The sequence below is a fragment of the Amblyomma americanum genome, chromosome 9 (assembly GCF_052857255.1).
Source record: "Amblyomma americanum isolate KBUSLIRL-KWMA chromosome 9, ASM5285725v1, whole genome shotgun sequence".
Lineage (NCBI taxonomy): Eukaryota > Metazoa > Arthropoda > Arachnida > Ixodida > Ixodidae > Amblyomma > Amblyomma americanum.
The window spans coordinates 137,012,124-137,024,943 of NC_135505.1; the positions used below are offsets into that span (position 1 = coordinate 137,012,124).

General features: G+C 46.6%; 1 protein-coding gene across 1 annotated transcript; it reads right to left on the reverse strand.

Moving 5' to 3' along the window:
• Positions 1-325: 325 nt before the first annotated feature.
• Positions 326-12,183, reverse strand: LOC144105600 (venom protease-like). The gene is made up of 7 exons (XM_077638721.1): positions 11,988-12,183; positions 10,967-11,000; positions 9,389-9,459; positions 6,036-6,136; positions 4,923-5,185; positions 2,417-2,556; positions 326-537 (listed from the first exon to the last, which is right to left on the reverse strand). The coding sequence occupies exons 1-7, from the start codon at positions 12,111-12,113 to the stop codon at positions 337-339; spliced, it is 936 nt and encodes a 311-aa protein (XP_077494847.1). The 5' UTR covers positions 12,114-12,183; the 3' UTR covers positions 326-336.
• Positions 12,184-12,820: the final 637 nt, after the last annotated feature.

Consider the following 12,820-nt stretch of genomic DNA (forward strand, 5'->3'; position numbering starts at 1 on the left):
CTGGTTTGTCGTGCCCTTCGTGCTGTCACAGACAGATTATTACGGTAATTAGTATGGGGTTCGGTTGGGTGGCGGCCGTTTTTGGCTAGGAGTGCAGGGTAGGCGTATGTCACGCACGGTTGAGGTCACCCAAGGTCGCAAGGTCGCTCATCGGTTCGTATAAAACAGGGTAAGCAAGGGAAATGAGAGAAAGGGACGAGGCTTGGACGAAACCCAACGTGATTTCGCCCAGCGGTGCCTGTACAGCTGTGGCTGTGCAAAAACACTCGTTTCTCTGTACAGCCGCGCCGCGTTTCGTTTATTGCGTCTTCGATGATATAGGACAGGCGGAGTGCTTCAAGTGCTTCCATCTGTCCGGCCTCCGATTTCCTTGAAGGCGCTCTGGTCGGCGATGGTCTGCAGGATCCACTCCTTGTAGACGTTGACGGGCACGTAGATTCCCGGCATGCCCTGCGCGCAGCCGACGCCGTGCGACACGATTCCCACCTGGATGTATCGGTGGGCCTGGCGGTACATCACGCCAGAGCCCGAGTCGCCCTGCGACAGAAATATCTTTTTGTAGGATCAATAAGCGCTTGTGTCGAGATCGTGTCGTTTCCACTAAATTACGTAATAATCCCGTGACCAGGTCACGTGACCTATTTAAGTAAGTCTCATTATTTACGTATACAGTTGAACCTCGCTATTACGAAGTTGGAGGGGCCCGCCGATTTCTTCGTTACAGTTTAGCTTCATTATAGCCCGTGTTGACCGAGCTTCCAAGAGGAATCGCCATTCCTTCGTTGTATCGATTATTTAGTTATAAACCGTTTCGTTATAACGAGCTTCGAGCATATCACATTGGTGATGTCGCCTATTTATTTCAATGAATAGGTAAGGTGACTATAGACATGACCACGACCCCCTTACACGTACAGTCCCCGTCAAAAGTGTACATCTCAAGGGGTTTGCTTCTCAGCTGTTTAGCAGGGCTCCCTAGTACATCTAGCAGTCCAAACCTTGTGAGGATTGAGGACGCGAAGCCATTCCTATTTCGATAGATTAGGGTCACTGAGGATGCATAACGAGGCATGCACCAGGCCTCAAAAGGAAACCTTTTGGGCCGTATACTTTTGATGGGAGGTGTACATGATCCCATGAGTCCCTTAACAGCGCACGCTAAAAGTTCATGTTTCTTGGCAGTAACCATGTTCTCGGTCTTGGTGGTGACATAAAGGGATGAGATATAAGCCTCAGTGTGCTATAAGTAATTTATTGTAGCGCAATATAGTTTCGGCGGGTTTTGACGTCACAAGAGGGCACAGAGAACCGCCGCTTTATGTGCGCTCACAAAACGGTGACGCATTCGTTGCTTCTTTGTCTGCTGTGAGCGCGCATGACTTGTGGGGGTTTTGCGTACTCTCATGTGACGTCGCAGCTCGCAGAGGTAGAAACAGAACCTTTCGGCCAAAAACAGCGCGACAACAAACTATTCAAGGAGCGATTGGAAATGTTTTCTCCAGCTGTGCTGTTGCTGAGGCGGTGTAGTTATCGTTGAAAATGATGCCCCTGCTTCTTTGCTGTGAAAGTTTCGTGTGGCAGATGAACCGAACAACGTGAAATACTCAATCCTTGCGCAGGAGTTTCTAACATTCGCTCCTTCCAAATGTTTATTTGTAACAAACATGGCTGCCTAGTCTGTATATTTTTTAAGCGAAATTTATTGGCCCAGGGCATCAATGATGGGTGAAGGTGTGATGAATGATGTAGTAGAGATTAAATGAATGAAAAAAAGGTTAGCTGATTTGATGAAGTCCAGTATAGAACGATGGTACGGTCCCTGCGTCCAGGCAATGTATGAAGCAGGGTTGCTTGGTGAAAGACCTGCTACCATCAGGTGCCGGATCCTTGTAGGCTTGAGAGCTGGGCAGTCCCACAGTAAGTGATGAATGTCGGCCTCAATGTCCTCGTGTTTACATATCGGACACCCTGGCCGAGGAAACAAATCTCGGTACTGAGGCCATTCCGAGTGACAGCTGGTGTGAGGGCAACCCCGACCCGGATCCTCCTAAACGCGACCTCCTCTGCACGGGTAAGACCGCGGGGGAGGTTTACCGCACACGGAGGGATGAGAGCACGTGTGCGGCGCCGGAGGAGTTCCTTTCTTGATGAAAGGATAGTAAAATTGCCCAAATGAAGGAGCCGAGGGGGTGATGAGTTTGTATTCGCAAGGCGGGTCGCTAAATCTGCCTGGCTTTGATAGGTCAGCAGATCCCGTGGGACCCACTCAATACGTACTGGCTGCGGGATGCGTGCCGCGAGCCGGTGGATGTCCTGACATATCGTTGGACAGCGGCTAACACGTCGTAGCAACCGGACAACTTGAAGGTTTGTTTGTATATCACTCACTCTTTTCGAAGCACCTGTCTAAACTCACCTGGCAGGCGTCCGTGTCCTCCGCGTAGGCGCACATCATGCTGGACTTATTGAAGCTGTACGACTGCAGCTTCTCTGCGCACTCCGACTGCTCGAGCACCTGCAGCTTGGTGTAGCGCAGTTTATCCGAGGGACCCCGGCCTGGTAGGTTGCATAGAGAAGCAAGTGAAGCAGGGGTTACAAGGCGACGAAGAATCGCACATCCAGAACAAACAAACGAGAAACAAAAACAACTGTCTACGAGGCACGCTGTATAGCTGGGGACTCCAGATTAGTTTCTGCCACTTGGAGCTTCCAAAGGGACACTACACTAAAAGGGAACACTGAGTCATGCTGGGATGATACAGTAGGGTCACGTGATAACAAATATGGTAGAGAGATGGCAGGGAGATGGGTTTCTTGACAACATAAAACAAAGTGAAGTGAGAGAAGAAAGGAAGAAAGAGGTGCCGTAGTGGAGGACTCCGGAATAATCTCGACCACCTGGGGATCTTGAACGTCCACTGCCATCGCTAAGGCGCCCGTGTGCTGTGCGATGTCAGTGCACGTTAAAGATCCTCAGGTGGTCGAAATTATTCCGGAGCCCTCCACTACGGCACATCTTTCTTCCTTTCTTCTTTCACTCCCTCCTTTAATCCTTCCCTTACGGCGCGGTTCAGGTGTCCAACGATATACGAGACAGATGCTGCGCCATTTCCTTTCCCGAAAAACCAATTATTATTATTATTATTATTATTATTAACAAGAACTGGAGAGGCCCAGTTGCTCGGCCAACGTTTCGATAAGAGAACTTGCATCTATCTGGTCAAAGCGGTCGTCATTTGCAGGGTGGATTAAATAGGGTCTTCGCTTCGAAGAGGAAGCCACAGTGAAGGGGATAAGGGTGTGATGTGGGAAGGGTGTTAGGATGGGGGAGCGTGAATTTGAAAATATTGTCAAACAGGATGGCTGTGCGGGTAGGATCCTTGCAACTTCGCCTGGCAAATATGTTATTTTTACTAAGAACAGAGCTTTGATACGCCAGAAAATTGCGCAGAAGTGAAGAACACGTGGCGACACCCCTCGCGGATTCCTGCAACCGCGCCTGGTGACGCGAATTCTTCGCCGGTCACGATTGGTTCATCGCTTTTCTCATGCAAGGCTATATCGCCGTCAATGGGCAAGTACCGTCGAAATAGGAGAACAGCAGCGCGGTGAGCATAGCGAAGAATATTTCTAAGGGTCTCACAATTAACTAATCTTTTTTACGCGCGACTGTACGCTGAGAGCGATCGGCTCTTTTGCAGAGAGTGTAACGATCAGCTTTCAGGCACGCGCCGAAGAACAGTCTGGTTGTGCGTCGATCCAGGCTGAGGTCTGGTTTTAAGGGCTGGGACCGTAGCCTGGTCACTGAGCCCAATGTGTACAGGTTGAATGACCGCGTGGCCACAACAGCTTCAGGGGCTCTGAATTTCGATGTGGACGGCTGAGGACAGGGGCATTCGGTCTTGCCCCTTTCGGCTAGGTAGAAAAGTAGAGGAGAGAGCGACCGAGAACTGAGCTCCCAAGCAGTGCCAGGGAGGGTTTCGGTGGGGGGAGGCATTCACACACTGGGAGCTGATATATACTTCGACCTTGTTAATTATATATGGATGCAATATATCTGGACGGCATCCGCAATCTGTTTTCTCTATTAAAAAGGCACTACGCTGATATCATCATAACCATCAGACAACTGAGGTGCTTGAAGGACAGAAGCCTCCCCTATTGATTCCAAGCACACTTTACGTGCCCAACCATGGTCACCCTGCACCAGCGAATTTCCTAATACAATATTCTTGTTTGCTTACCGTCCACCAATCAACGCTAACCTTCTTTTTGCACGGTATCCATTCGATCACCATAACGGGTCATCGGCTGTCAGTTCGCCGCAACGCACGCACAACCCAAGTCCATTACTCTCTCTTGATTTGAGCTACAGCATATGATTAACTCGCTGTCTTTGTCTAATCTACTCTTTCTGTTTCTCAACGTACGCCCATAATTTTCCGTTTCCCTAATTTTTAGACTTTACCAAGATTCCAAATTTAAGCTCTGTTGGTGATTGCTGGCATAGTAGATCGGTCGGTACACTGACGGGGCGGACATAATGGTGTGAAGAGCTGCGGTCTCTTATAAAAATGGTCTATTGGCAGTCTATATACTTCTTGTAGACTATGTTGCCTTTTTATAGATATTTCTTTTTGTCTAGTCAAAGCCTATTGACAGAAGTCTACTAAAAGTGTATGGCCATAAATCTATAGATTGTCTACAGACTGTCTATAGAATTTGTATTGCCTATAGACTGCTCTCTAGAGTTTGTCTATAGAGAGTCTATAGACTTTGTAGACAGAAGTCTATGGACAGTATATAGACTGTCTAAGAAAATTTTTGTAAGGGGCGAGCCCACTGGCTGCGGTGACTGTGGGACAAGGTCTGTTTGAAGCCTATATAGTGATGCGTTAAATATGGAAGCTGGGGTCACTCACTGCTCTTCTGCACTCCCCATCCGGCCACGGTGACCATCTTTCCGGTCAGGTCGCCCAGGTCAAAGTCCAGGCAGACGGGCCTTATCTTGAAGCCGAAGTCGAACGCCTTGGGCACCCGCAGCACGGCGATGTCGTCGTGGTACTGGTCCTCCGAGAAGCGAGGGTGCAGCGCCACCGCCGCGATGCGGGTCTTCACCGCGTGCTTCGACGTGGTGTCGGCGGCGCCGTAAATGCCCTCGATCTTCGGTATCAGCTTGTGGTCGCTACGTGCGAATCGTTGCCGTTCTTATCGCAGTCGTTGTCAGCATATATCAGACATCAGGAAGAAGCAAAGAAAAATAATGACATCTTTCTTCAGCGGGGCTGTAATGTTCGGCCGTATATGCCTTCCATCTTTAGCATCAGCTTTTACCCACTGCGTAAAACTTGTTATTGCAGTGGTCATAATCACCATCGTCATCATCATCATCATAGAATATTAGAAAGGTAGAAGGAGAGACATATATAGTATCTGTCTTTGAAAGGAATACAATGCCCAGTCGTAGAGGTCCTTGCTATAGTTACCTCCTTTTTTTCTTAGAAGGGTTGGGGTTCGGGCTAGTAGGTAATCGATATGAGGTTCCACAGCGCACAACAAGGAAGAGACAGAGCTCGGGCGCTAACTTCCACTAAACGATTTTTATCTGGCGCTCAGTGGAAGTTAGCGCGCCCCTTCCTTGTTCTATGGTATGGAACCTCATGTCCTTTTTTTCTGTTAATTATATGATTTGGAGCTTTTAGGATCCATAAAATGAGATGCGTGCGCGGCACAAACGCTGTGTATATGAGCATGTTAAGTGGGGCGCAAACACACGACCACTAGACAGATGACAGGGCAAACGTTATGTAGACCTGTCCACCTCCACTGTATGTCTTTTTTTCGCATTACTTAACACGCCCGAAACTTAAACCGACAAAATGACTCAACTATAGACTAGCAGTTGTATACAATCTGCATACTCATAGGTGTGCATGTTTTCTCTAAGCGTGTCATATACTGCACTGTTGATTGGCGAGTCACATCTGACTGCGTGTATAGTGCTTGGTCAAAGACAACTTCAGGTATCCCCTTACCGCATGACACAGTGGCCAGCTGTCAGGATGTGCCATCGTGTTATGATGGCGCCTCCGCAGGTCGCCGGAGATGATCCGTTGATGTACACCAGAAGTCGCACCTGAAGAACGTACGACGTTTCGGCATGGCTACAACCTGCCCGTCTTTGGATGACGTGTATTGATTGGAAGAACTCCCAGATATTTTGGCAAAGAAGGGACAGACAGGCATGGCTATACCGTACTCCTATTATCATCGCCGCCACATCACCCTCATGTGCCGCGCCTGCGCCTATCCCACCCTTACAAAAATTTCTTCAGACTGTCTATAGACTGTCCATATACTTATGTCTATAAAATCTATAGACTCTTTATAGACAAACCCCAGAGAACAGTCTATAGGCAATACAAATCCTATAGCCAGTCTATAGACAATCTATAGATTTATGGCCATACACTTTTAGTAGACTTGTCTATAGACAGTCTATAGATTATGACTATACAAAAAGAAATATCTATAGGAAGACAACAGAGTCTATAAGAAGTCTATAGAACGTCTACAGACCAGTTTTGTAAGGGCAGTGCCCATTGCCCATTTTTGAATAAATAGAGTTTTTTTTTCGATTTTAATGTAAAGTGTTTTTTACTCGCCTATTATTTGAGTTGTTCCGCAGAAATTTTTCTGCCTGCTTGCAGGCCTTTTTTTCCCCTTTTTTCGTTGTTGACAAAACACTGTGCAATTGTACCCCACTCCCGCCTTGGCCACGAAAAGGTGGCTGGCAGTATTGTACAAACAAATAAATAAATAAATAAATAAATAAATAAATAGACATCGCGTGATCACAGATAAAGCCCCGCGCCCTGCTTTACGTGTTAAGTCTACATGGATATCCTTAAGCACAGGTAGGAAAATGGCAGGTATTGAGTTACGACATATAGTGAAATACTACTTGACCGAACTTCAAGGAAACTTAAGAATACATTCATTTGATCAAAAAATCACTCAATTGAAACGGACAGGCGACCACCCATTTTTAACTAAGTTTCGAGCATTTAGGGTATTGTTAATGGAATTTATTTTACAGTGCTGAAAACTCTACACATGCAATATGCACAAAGCTCTTTAAAAAAAATGAAACCGTTTTGTGCTGATTTTTTTTATATTCAGTATTGCCAACTTCGTGCGTTAGGCAATACGTTCAGTTACTGCTCAAGCAAAACGCCAGCAACTCAGCCGTACAAAACTAAACCGGATGTAGAGTCCGGAATTTCCCCGAGAGAGAGTATGGCGCTCCGAAATTTCGCAAATTGAGCAGTTCCAGAATCGCAGTGTTCGAAGTTTCGCGGACGAAGATTTCATCGTGTCCGTGAAAATGACACAAAATGTCCTCTAAACAAAGTTTACAGTGTGCTAAAATGTGTCCAACTGAAATATATGTTCATTTGATGCAATGGCGTATCCGCAGGGGTTTTTGTAAAAGTTCGCTTAACTGAAGAATTTGTTGAAGTGAAGCCCTCTGGAGTGGTATTTAATTGCAGTACGCTAAAGCAGTGTGGCCATTCACCCGGGCCGAAGCATCCTTCACACAACTATTGGTATAAATTTAGGCTTGCGCATGTTGGGCCATAGTCGCTACTCCGAAACAATAGGGCACACCAACACACAGTAATATATCATGTACAACATAAACCTAGCAGAGGTTTACGGATGTGGCAGTACGATCTTGTGTGGATAAATGACTATTTTCATTAGGTTAAATCTGTAGCCTGGCTTGAAATTGACGTCTGCATCATTCAATGTAGTCGTGTTTTATTTATTACTTCCGTTAAGTGCCTGGTGCAGCAGAGTGAACAGTACGAGGAAGATCTGGCTTGGCCTTTGTGACAAGGACTGAAAATAATAAAAAAATTGGAGACCTTCTTAATAACATTCTTAAACAAGAATATGCGATAGCATTTAAGTATCTTGCTGTGGTGTCTACAGTGAGCGTCTATTGCTCTCACGATTTTCCCAACAAAACAACGGTTGGAACCGCTTTCGTTGCCTTTATGCGGTATGCAAGTCATAGCCTTCTAGAAAGTTGTAAGACCATTAGATTATCATATGTAATTATACTAATCCCACCAGTTAATCTACCTCAGTCCACCGCTAATCTTATGTTGGCTTACTTCCAAGATTTTAGAGCTGCTTTGGAACTTTTTTAAAGGGGGGGGGGCGGGTGTAATTTTCAAACTTTAGGTGTCCTCAGATTTTAGAATCTAGCGGTGCCCTATGATTGTTCCACTGGTGGTCACGTGGTACTGATTGATGACGTCGCGATCCTCTCGACCAACCAGAGAATGTCGTGGCAGAGAAGCCGAAAATTATTTGTGAGACGAATGCTTAAGTGCAATCGCATTAAGAAGTCTAAGAATGAAGCATTACAACCGTCGTGAAAAACGGTGCTTAACCATCATATACACAAAGTTCAGACACTTGAGCGTCATTCTTGAAATCTTTTCTGACTAGCAGTGCTTGCATAAGATGACGTTTGCTGTGGCAGCACTGGAGCAGTCTCACCCAAGCTACATAATATGCATTGGACTGCATACGAATTATGCATGTGCTGCAGATGCGTTTAACGTGTACATTCTTGTAAGTACACGGAAACACCCACGTAACGCATGGAGGTGAATTGTAGGTGAAAAGTTCCCAGGACATAGGGTCCAATTTCGAGCAACATAGCCTGGCACTTATAGCGGCTACGAAGGTCCTTAGGGGTGAATATCAGAGTGTTCTTGATAAATTCCCAACAATTCCGGAATAAAGGTTTCTTCAACGAGAAAAACTTTATGAACGCATTTTTTTTCATATAATATAAGATTTCGTTAAAACACTGAATATATCCTGAGATCTTCCGACGGCAGGCTTGAAATTTTTTGCTATTGACTTTTTTGCTATCGTCAAAAACGTCGCCCATTGGTTTTCAATGTCAGTCTTAACTGCTCCATGCGAGCGACGGGAAAACTGTAAAAGAAAGATTTTGGTACGCGTCGGAAGAATGGACCATTGCCTACTATTTTACACAACAGTAGCCTTAAATAGTCCAATAATCAAAATTTTCGTCCACGAATGCTGGGCATGCCGCAGATTTCTAGCTTCGTGGATGTTCAGAACTGCCATGCTCCTTGGCTCGAAACCCGACTCTGTGCCCTGGAAACTTTTGACCAACTGCCTACATATTTCACGGCAGGCACTCCATGTGTTGCGTATGCTTGTCGGGAACACAGTATTTTTCTCTTGTTTCACAATCCCAAACATGACAAAGAAGAACGATCACTTGGGCTTCGATTACAGCGAAACAAGAAAGCAAGAAAGGACGATTCAAACTTACCATCCAGGGGAACATCCCCTGGCTGGCGCGCAACCCGTTGATCACCCTGGTCTCGAAGAACACACCGCATTCTATAAAATCCGCAGTTCGAACTCGTTTTCGTCACGGCATCGACAGCACTTACTTCTCGCAATACACTGTAAGATCCGGGCGGGCAAAACATTCTGAATCCGAGCACCATAGTGTAAGATCACTTTAAAAACCACGCGAGTGAAATTCCGTTTCAGTTGTGTGACTTCAAGCAAAGTTGAGGAATTACACACAAGAGCTCAGACTGCACACAAGATTACAATTCTCCCCGCCGAACTGCACACGCCAACAGCTTGGTCCGGAAGGTTTGAGCGAGTGTCTGCTGCAATCTGGACGCCAGCTTGGACTCCACAGGGATATCTCTTGCAGGTCAGTCCAGCTTCTGGGTATGGTGTCAAGAGGAACACGCAGGGCGTCGTAATGGTTTTGAAGCACTCTTTTTTACGCCGGATTCCTCCACGGAAACACGTACTTTCAGTGCACACAAATAGGCTCACATGAAAGAGCTCTGGTAAAATGAATTAGGTTTGAGAGTTCTCTGGAGACACCGCGCACAATGGCACACGCGAGCTGAAAGAGCAGAGCGCGGAACCGCGGGTTTTATTCGACTCGGTCGTGGAAGAGCGTCTAACACTCGCGTACGCCTATCTTCAGAAGGAGAGCGGCCCAGTACTGCGAAACGTCTCAGCGGTGGCTTGTATTTCGTCTTTTTGTCGTGAGCAGTCCGAGCTATTTCAAAGAGAAGAAGGTTCTGGCTCCAAGAGATCACAACGCGCTCAGCTCTATACGCAGGATCTTGGCAACGTCGCAAGCTGTGAGAATAGCGTCTTTCCGCGATTCGCAGCTACACCTCTTGAAGCTGGAGCAAATTTTTTGTAGGCTTTGTTTTTTATTGAACTTTGTTGCGTTTTCAGTCTTTGATAATCAGGCTTTGATGCCGGCTATTACGGGGCAGCTTGAACTGAACTTTCTTTGGTAAGCCTCAGGAGGTTACCTTTTGACGCAACGACGAAGCGAGGCTACCCCGGTTTCTTCCAATAGAAGGTAGAGAGGCTAACTTGTGACGAAGAAAGGTCTGTATATATATGCTAGACGGCGACAGTGACCGAAGGGCTGCATGAAAGTAAAGTACCATGAGAGGCGAACTACACAGACCAACCATACTCTCGCATTTCAAGTTGCTACTCTGTATGAATTTGGCCTTACGACACGTATTTCCTGCACGTATCCTTTTGGCGGTCGTTTTCATCAGACTTTGACAGAAAGCGACCACTTTTCTGGGTTGTGTGAGCTTAAGGTAAGAAAGGTGTTCGGCCAATTTGGTCATGACTTTGTTAACAAGAAGAGCATGAACGCGGTAACTGTAGGACTGTTCGCAACTTTGCGCGCTCACAAATTTCCCGTTAAATGCCAGTGCAATGACAGCCGATTTATCAGCTCTGGGTTTAAACGGCAGTCTTTTTTCGCCGTTGTGGATATATATAGGGCATGTTTTGGTTCACTGCGCCGCACTCGTATATAACTAGGTAATATAAAAATTCAACTCACGTTTTTCGTTTTCAAACGCTTCTGCTGTTAAAATCTGGAATGCAATAAGCTTATTTGAGTTCGTGGTCATTAATTACTGAAAGTATGAAGCAGTTACTGCCTTCAGCGTTTGCCAGTGCCAGCTCATATAAATTTCCAAAGCTGCTTGAGGGAAGATGATGCTCTTGGAAAAAAAAAAAAACTAAGCGGCACACCGTCACTCGTAAAGCAAGCTCTTGTTTTCAAGCATATCACTCGTTAATGTCGTTGATGCAACTCGCGAAAGATGACCATGATCCTAGTTCAAGGGGGAAGGAAGACGCCGTCCGCATGATTGAAGAGCCGACCAGATGAAGATTGTTTAGATACAGGTTATTCGTATCACTTATAATAACACAAGCGACTGCTCCTGGCATTGCACTCAGATAACTTTGTACGCATGTTCTGAAAGGAATCATTAGGCGGAAATTGTTGCTGTAAGGTCTGCATGCATATTTCGAAAGATATTATTGTTTTCTTGTCTTTATTACGATCTTATTCTTACACAGTCCCAGGCTCACAATGTGTAAAAATTATTTATTGCCCTTCATTTTAGTGAAACTTGGGAAGTACTTTTTGTGGGCAGATGTTACAAGACTGCTGCTCCATCTCTAAAAGGTTCAGAGGAACGTCATCATTAGTTGAGTTAGAAATAAGGATTCGAATACAAGTGCTAGTTGGCGAATGACGACTGTTTGCTAGTTGTCAACGTTGGCAGTTAACACGTATAATCACTTGGGTGGTGGTACTATGCATGGCCTGGAAACTAGACACCGTTCATTCGTTGCAGAGACGACAGTCTGTCAGGGCCACCGCCAAGCTTCCCGCGAACCAATCACTGCCGTGACTGATGCACCGGACTAGTGACGTTTCGCGCCTGATTGGACAAGCACAGACACGTGCTGCGGGTACACAGTGCCACTGAGGATGCCGAGGGACCAATCAGAGAACGTGCCCAGCGAATATTCACCTCGAAAGCAATAAAAAGGTGTTTTATACTCACGGATAGGCTCAGCAGCAACAACACCCATGCGACGGCGGCTCGAATCCCGGCGAGGACCACGTGTGTCTCGCCTATTCTCGCAGTCATTGACGCCGCCTCGGCTGGCTTAATACGCTCACTTGTCATGCTGTTTATTTGTTGACTTCGGCGGGGGGTCTCCTTTGTGTCCCGCGACTTCCAGAGGCGCGGCTGCGTGAGAAATGCAGGGGAGGCTGTCATGTTTTTTTCTCGTTTCCCGTCTTACGTTGACTTCTCTCGAATCTCGGGCTTCTGGCGCTTAACGGTGACGTGCGAGGGCTTCTAACGAGGCGATACAAAAAGTTCCTTGCCTTCCCCCTCCCCTACCTTCGCGGCCTCCCCTTTCACTAATCACCGCCCCCTAGAACGGAGAGTGCATTGGCTGCGAATGAAAAGCTGGGGTGCAGGTGCCGCTTGCATGCATTCGCTGTGGGCCGTCACCTACGGACAGGTAATCCGTGCATGCCATTGCCTTCTTGGCGGCTTTCGGGGTGCCTACACCCGCTTCTGTCAAGGCCTACGAAAGCGGCTTGGCGGTACGGAATATGCTGTACAGCGCATGTACGCCTGTCAAGATGTCTTTGCTGGACGAAGTACAACAGTGGTGGGCTAGGAAACAGACAGCTATTGTGGGATCTATGACCGGAGAGCTATTTTGAGCCGGTGGGTGTTGGCATCAGAGCGGAGAAAGGCAATGGTAGTATTTAGCGCAGCAGATGGTGACCCTTCACCGTTAGCTTCTGGAAGCGTATAATAACTTCCGGATATTCCAAACGTGCGAATTTGAGAACCTCTTGCGCTAGAAGTTGACTGTT

Bases quoted from the DNA above. Each gene is read 5' to 3' on its own strand.
- LOC144105600 (XM_077638721.1), bottom strand. From the start codon at position 12,113: ATGACAAGTGAGCGTATTAAGCCAGCCGAGGCGGCGTCAATGACTGCG. The intron at 9,460-10,966 runs GTGAGTTGAATT...CGGATTTTATAG, and splicing joins AGCGTTTGAAAACGAAAAAC to AATGCGGTGTGTTCTTCGAG. The intron at 5,186-6,035 runs GTAAGGGGATAC...ATTCGCACGTAG, and splicing joins GCTGGCCACTGTGTCATGCG to CGACCACAAGCTGATACCGA.